Source organism: Anopheles stephensi, unplaced genomic scaffold (assembly GCF_013141755.1).
Source record: "Anopheles stephensi strain Indian unplaced genomic scaffold, UCI_ANSTEP_V1.0 ucontig365, whole genome shotgun sequence".
NCBI classification, from domain to species: domain Eukaryota; kingdom Metazoa; phylum Arthropoda; class Insecta; order Diptera; family Culicidae; genus Anopheles; species Anopheles stephensi.
This window is the reverse complement of record NW_023405308.1, coordinates 166,979-174,569: the sequence shown is the minus strand read 5'-3', so window position 1 is coordinate 174,569 and position 7,591 is coordinate 166,979. Positions and strand designations below refer to the sequence as shown.

Genomic DNA, 7,591 nt, shown 5'->3' with positions numbered 1-7,591 from the left:
TAGAAGCCGATTTAATCACAAACAAGGTGCTTGGCATGTGGTGGGACTCACAGAGTGACGCCTTCTGCTTACCAAATACCAGCAACACTTCACCTTTTCCTAGATAGCAACGCGATGCCTACCAAACGTCAGTTGTTAAGCCTTCTCATGTCGATCTACGATCCGCTGGGACCAATTTCAGGATTCCTGTTTTTCCTAAAAATAATATTACAAGAAGTGTGTCGAGCGGGAGTAGATTGGGACCAAGAGATTCCGTAGGCGCAGCACGAAAAGTGGAGAAGTTGGATAAAGTGTCTACCTGAACTAGAGAATATTTCAATCCCAAGATGCTACCGGCGAAAAATTGACTTAAAACAATGTAACCTCCAGCTTCATGTCTTTGTAGATGTTGGAACCGATGGGTTTGCTGCTGTTGCTTACTTCCGTTACAAACACGAGGGGAGCATTGAAGTCAGCCTCGTAGGAGGGAAAACGAGAGTGGCTCCGCTTAAGTACACGTCTGTCCCTCGATTAGAACTCCAAGCGGCTGTACTGGGAACTCACTTGGCGCGCGCGGTAAAGAAAGCACATCGACAGACAGTGCAAAGTACTCGGATCTGGACTGACTCAAAGGACGTAATCTGTTGGCTGCGATCTGATCATAGGCGGTACAGCACCTTCGTGGCACATCGGGAAGGAGAGATCTTAGAAGAGACCGACGTGAACGAGTGGCAACGGATATCGACACACTTAAACGTAGCGGATGAAGCCACTAAATGGTCTAACTTCAACACGCATCTCACAGCAAGCCAGTGGTTTACCGAACCATGGTTTCTGTCGTCACCAGAAGATAGCTGGATTAACGAGCCTTTGAAATAAGCATCCCAGAAAAAATCCGTAAGAGCCTCAATACGCATGTCACCAGCTGCGGACTCATCGACTTTGAGAGGTTTTCGAGGTGGAATCGGTTGTAACGGTCGGTTGGGTATGTATGCCGTTTCATTCACAACACCCGGCGGCCTTTGATCCGTCAAACCGGTCCATTAGCCGCTTGGGAAAAGCAACAAGCTGAACGAATCATCATCAGACAAGTGCAACGACATGCATACCCCGAATAATACTGTCTGTTGGCAGGTCAACCTACGGATGCCAGTCATAAAACACAATTGCCCCGTAACAGCCTGATTGTAAAGCGTAGCCCATATATGGATCCAGAAGGGATACTGCGAGTACAGGGTAGGGTCGATGCCTGCAGCTACGTGAGCCTCGAAACCAAGAGGCCAATCATCCTACCAAAAGCTGGAAAAGTGACTGATTTGATAGTGGATGACTAACACCGGCAGTACAGACACCAAAACTTCCAAACAGTAATGAGTGAAGTCCGTCAAAAATACGATACACCAGCTCTACGGAGTGCGTGCCATAGGGTGCGAGCCAGCTACCAATTCTGCAGAGTAAGGAAAGCGACTGCAAGTGAACCCATGATGGGAGACCTTCCTGAGTCGCGACTATCTCCTTTCACGTGAGCCTTCAGCTACACTGGGATAGACTACTTTGGACCATTTGTGGTGGTCGATGGACGAAAGACGCAAAAGCGATAGGGCGTCTTATTTACCTGTATGACTGTGCGTGCGATCTACATCGAAACAGTTCCATCTCTATCCTCCAGCGCTTGCATAATCGCAATACGAAACGTTATAGGTCGCCGCGGAAAGCCGGTTGAAATCTTCTCGGACCAAGGTAGAAATTTCATTGGAACGAGTCGGGAACTTCGGGAAGCGCTAAAAGAAGTAAACACTGATGAGATGATCGACGCAATGAACTTACCAGATACACGATGGAGTTTTAACCCGCCAGCGGCACCGCACTTTGGAGGAGCACGGGAACGCTTGATCCGCACAGTTAAACAAACCCTCCAAAATATCCAGTTTACGAGACTCATTACCGACGCTGTATTGAATGGTTGACTGATAGAGTTCGAGCAAAAAGTTAACGCTCGTCCGTTGACAGATGTTCCAGTTGACAGTGAGGAAGAAGCACCATTAACTCCACATCACTTCCTTCTAGGTTCCTCATCAGGAGTAAAACCCTTCCTACCACCTGACGACACAACGGCCACGCTACGAAACAACTGGAAGACATTGCAGGTTTATGCTAATCTGTTTTGGAAAAAATGGGTAGCTTCCTACCGTCCCACTCTTACCCGACGGACGAAATGGTTTCAGCCCTGCAAACCGCTACAGGAGGAAGACGTAGTTGTGATCATCGACGAAAATCTTCCGCAGGGATGCTGGCCCAAGGGACGTGTAATTCGCACTATTCAATCCAAGGACGGTGCGGTAAGACGGGTTCACGTTCGTTTAGCTACTGGAAAAAAACATGCGAGCGACTGGCAGTCAAGGTAGCAACTATCGACGTTGAACCACGAGGTAGTGTTTTGAGAGGCCAAAACACTGGGGCCCAGTGTTGACAAAATACAACGTCAACGTCAAGTGCGATGACAGCCGACCGCGGAAGTACGCAGCCACTTAAGGATGAGCCAGGAGCGCAGCCGAAGAGAAAAAAACCTAGCCAGAGAGAGCCGGAGAAAGAGAGCGAAGGGAAAGGGCGAATGACCGCGTTACACACGGCAGTAACAACCATAAAGCGAGAGAAGGAAGACGTTAAGTTTTTTATCTGCTAAAAGTGTAACTAAAAATTACAAAAAGAATACACTTATTCACGGATGTAGAGAAGGCGTCTAGTTCATTTATTCTCGCGGATTGTTGCCTGTTGCATTTGCAACAGAACTAAAACTACCATAACATTCCGCGTGCTGCTCAACCGGGGCATTTTTCGTGCTAACAAAATCCTTTAAAACGGTCTAAAGGTAAACATGGAAACGGAACAAAAGGATCGCGAGGAGTGGAAAAAGGCAGGAGGCGGAGAAGAAACGAGTGGAACTGGAGCTGCAGCTGAAGTTTGTCAAGGAGGAAGAGAAAATTTTGGCCGATGCGTTAGGTGTGAATGTGATTCCCGAATCACAGGTAGTGATACCGGCCGTGCTTTCCGAAACGCAAGTGTTGTTACCGTCCCGCCCGGAAGAGAATACGGAACAGGGTTCGCTGCGCGTGCAGCATAGCCCCGCTCGTCAGAAAAGCACTGTGCATCGTACCGTATCGACCGACCTTCCTGCCTTCTCCGGTGATCCGGCGGAATGGCCTGTGTTCATCGCCAACTATGAACACACGACGGAAAGATTTGGTTTCTCGCATTGGGAGAACATGGTACGACTGCAGAAGGCCCTGAAGGGTCCGGCGTTGGAGGCGGTGCGCAGCCGTCTAGTGCTTCCAGAGGTGGTGCCGCAAGTGATTGCAACGTTGCGATCGCGGTATGGTCGACCGGCGCATCTTATCACGGCGCTTATCGAGAAGGTACGCAAGACACCTGCACCGTGTATGGAGAAACCCGAGTCTGTAATAGCGTTCGGCGAAGTGGTGCAAACAATGGTGGACCACATGAAGGCTGCCGGAAGAAAAGCGCACCTGGCCAACCCATTGCTGCTGCAGGAGGTTGTCGAGATGCTGCCGCGGAGGAGCCGGATCTCACTATGTTTGCGGAATTCGTGGCGGAGCTGCTGAGTGCTGCGGAGACGTTAACCAACCGGGAATCTTCATCGCTGAAAGGAACGGAGCGGAAGAAACCGAACACCAAGGGACACGTGCACGCGCATGTGGCGACACCGGGAGCGTCGACAACAGACGGAACGCAGGTAGAACCTTGAATAATTTGTCTTAAGGGAAAGCACGACGTAGACAAGTGCTTCACGTTCGTCAGTATGCCGGTAAAGGAGCGCTGGAGGAAGGCCCGTGCACCTTCCTTGTGCTTTGGATGTTTGGGCAAGCACAATTGGCGGACGTGCTTGAACAGACCGGTGTGCGGGAAGGATGGATGCACGTATCAGCATCATGCGCTGTTGCATGGCGTTGAGGAGCAGCGTAGGTCCAACAACGAGATCAGTTCCCGAGACGGTGGTGCTGTTGTGGCCAACAACCATCATCAGAATGCGTCGTCGTCGTCTTCATCGTTGTCAGCGTCGTCGTCGTCGAAGGTATTTTTCCGAATTGTGCCTGTCACTGTTTATGGTCCAGCCTCAACGGTAACAACGTTTGCCTTCTTGGATGAATGTTCGTCCATGACGTTAGTGGACGAGGATTTAGCGGAAGAATTGGGTGTCGAAGGGGAGGTAGAACCTCTTTGCATTCGTTGGACCGGTGACACAACAAGGGTTGAGGCTGGTTCCAGGCGTGTGAACTTCGAGGTGGGGCCGGTCGGTTTTACGAAGCGTTCGGTCAACTCGGTGCGGACGGTGCCTAGGTTAAATCTTCCTCGACAATCCTTCGAACCGGACGAAGGAACATGGGAACATCTGAAGCGGTTACCGATAAGGGAATATCAGAATGCGGAACCGAGGATGTTAATCGGTTTGGACAATCTGCGGTTGTCGGTCCCTCTTAGGACGGTAGAGGGAGGAGTTGGTGAACCGATCGCAGTTAATACGCGCCTAGGTTGGTGCATCTACGGGAAACCGATAAACGTGGAGGGTGAGCGACTGTTGCATATCTGCGAGTGCAACAATCTGGAGGACCTTCACGAAACGATTCGGAAGTTTTACGAGCTGGAACAGGTGGGGGTTACGCACGTAGTCCAGCCAGATCCGGAAGTACAACGTGCGCAACATCTTTTGGAAGTTACTACCGTTCGGGTAGGGAAGCGTTTCGAGTCAGGCCTGCTGTGGAAGGTCGATAATGTCTGCCTGGAGAGAAGGATGGAACGAGATGGTCAGCTGAAGTTGCAGGTACAGCGTCAGATTCGTGATCTGTTGGACAAGCAGTACGTGCACAAGGCTACGGCACAGGAACTGGTGGAAGCTGATCAGAATCGTGTTTGGTATCTGCCAATAGGGGTAATCACGAACCCAAATAAGCCCGGGAAGGTCCGTCTGATTTGGGATGCTGCAGCCAAGGCACAAGGGGTCTCGCTCAACGACATGCTCCTTAAGGGTCCAGATGAGGTTATGTCCTTGCCCGGAGTACTCTTCCGATTCCGTCTGTATGCGGTGGCGGCGTGTGCGGATGTGAAGGAGATGTTTCTACAAATAAGAGTACGAAAGGAGGACAAGCATGCGCAGCGTTTCTTGTGGCGTGACAATCCTTCGGACGAGCTGAGTACCTACATTGTAGACGTCGTGACGTTTGGTTCTACGTGTTCGCCGGCCACAGCGCAGTATGTTAAGGCCCGGAATGCGAAGGAACACATAGAGCAGTTTCCACGAGCGGTAGAAGGTATTCTTGAGAGTACCTACGTGGATGACTACCTGGACAGCTTCGGGACGGTAGAAGAAGCTTGCCAGGTATCCAGAGAGGTGAGAGAGATTTTCAGCAATGGTGGTTTCGAGCTGAGGAATTGGAGCTCGAATAGGTTGGCGGTCTTGAAATCTCTCGACGAACCGGACGGCAGTAATGTGAAATGCTTATCATCTGTAGGAGATGAGTCGGAGCGCGTGTTAGGAATGCGCTGGAATCCTTCATCGGACGAGTTAGGATTCTGTACTCGGGCGTGCACGGCGATATCGGACCTGTGGAGAGAAGAGCGGATCCCTACGAAGAGGGAAGTTCTGCGATGTGTGATGTCACTGTACGATCCCCTTGGGCTGCTGGCAATGTTCGTGATACATGGCAAGATCCTGATTCAAGATCTTTGGCGAACCGGCACGCAGTGGGATGAGGAGATAAGCGGCATCCAGTACAGGGACTGGCGAAGATGGGTTGACCTTTTCCCCACTATCGCCGGCATACGTATCCCGCGCTGTAGCTTTACAGAAGCATCGAAGAAGACTTACGAGAACGGCGAGTGGCATTTGTCGTCGATGCCAGTCAGCACGCATATGCATGCGTCTTGTACCTTCGCATCATCGACGAGGCTGGAGAACCGCAGTGCACCCTGATAGGAGGAAAGGCTAATGTGGCGCCTTAGAAGCCACTTACCATACCGAAGCTGGAGCTTCAGGCATACGTGTTGGGAGCGCGGTTCCTACGCTACACGCAGGAACATCATCCGCTCAAGGTAATCCGGCGTGTACTTTGGACGGATAGCTCGGTTGTTCTTTCGTGGAAAAGAGCAGATCCTCGAGATTACAAGCCCTTCGTTGCCCATAGGGTGGTCGAGCTTCAAGATAGCACCTCAGCGAGTGATTGGCGATGGGTGCCAAACGACCACAACCCGGCGGATGAGGCAACGAAGTGGAAGGGAAAGGCGAGTTTTGAATACGACGGCATCTGGTTTCAAGGACCAGAATTCTTACTGCGGCCAGAAGAGGATTGGCCGAAGCAAAGGACAACGGACATCGGGACAGCTGAAGAGATACGACGGGTAAATCTTCACACGGAGGACTCTCACACCGGATTGATACCCATTCCGTATGAGCGGTTTAGCAAGTTGGGAAAACTGAAAAGGACGGATGGGTGGATTGTAAGGTACATCGACAATCTGGGCAGGAAAATGAGAGGTGAACCGGTACTGGATGGGGTCCTCAGGCACGAGGAACTCTGTAAGGCGAACAACGTTCTGTGGAGACAGACACAGCGAGAGTTCTATTCGGCAGAACTTCGCATCTTGAGTTCCGGAGATGACGACGAGATGGCGGGCAGGAAAACGGTAGAGAAGCAAAGCCGTATCTACAACTTGATACCATTTTTGGACGAGGAAGGCGTATTACGAATGCGGGGAAGAATAGGGGAAGCGGCGGATGTACCTTATTCGGCCAAGTATCCCGTGATTCTGCCGGGCAACTCCAAGCTGGCTGAGCTGATTGCTGATCACTATCATCGTTTGTATCGTCATGCAAATAACGAAACGGTGGTCAACGAGTTGCGACAACAATTCCAGATCCCGAGGATGCGAGCCTTAGTGACGAAGACGGCGAGGAGTGTGCGTTTTGCGCACTACGGCGGTCACTACCACAAGTCCCACCGATGGCACCGTTACCAAAGGAGAGACTCGCACCATTCGTCAGACCTTTCACGTTTGTTGGGCTGGATTACTTTGGACTGGTGTTGGTGAAGAGAGGAAGATCCAATGAAAAGCGCTGGGTCGCGCTATTCACGTGTTTGACGATTCATTTGAAGGTGGTGCACAGTCTGTCGACAGAATCGTGTGTAATGGCGGTAAGGCGGTTCGTTGCAAGACGGGGCGCTCCAGCGGAAATCTTCAGCGACAACGGTACCAACTTCGTGGGTACCAGCAGACAAATTCGGAAGGAGATCGATCAGCGTAACAACATTCTGGCAACGACCTTCACCAATGAGAACACTCGTTGGACCTTCAACCCTCCAGGTGCTCCGCATATGTGTGGAGTATGGGGGCGTATGGTACGCTCAGTGAAAGCTGCAATCAGCACGGTGATGGAGGTAAAGAACACACCTGATGACGAGACGTTCGAGACCATACTGCATGACGCTGAAGCTATGATCAACTCCAGACCTTTGACGTACGTCCCGATAGATCCGGAGAACCGAGAGGCCATTACACCGAATCATTTCTTGTTGGGGAGTTCTTCGGGGGTCAAACAACA

General features: G+C 51.1%; 1 protein-coding gene across 1 annotated transcript; it reads left to right on the top strand.

Annotated features, from left to right (window-relative positions):
- The first annotated feature begins 3,796 nt into the window (after positions 1-3,796).
- LOC118516615 lies at positions 3,797-5,965 on the top strand. Its single transcript, XM_036062588.1, has one exon. It carries the CDS (start codon positions 3,797-3,799, stop codon positions 5,963-5,965), a length of 2,169 nt encoding a protein of 722 aa, XP_035918481.1.
- Positions 5,966-7,591: the final 1,626 nt, after the last annotated feature.

Excerpts from the sequence above, each read along its gene's own strand:
- LOC118516615 (XM_036062588.1), top strand. The coding sequence starts at position 3,797 with ATGCCGGTAAAGGAGCGCTGGAGGAAGGCCCGTGCACCTTCCTTGTGC.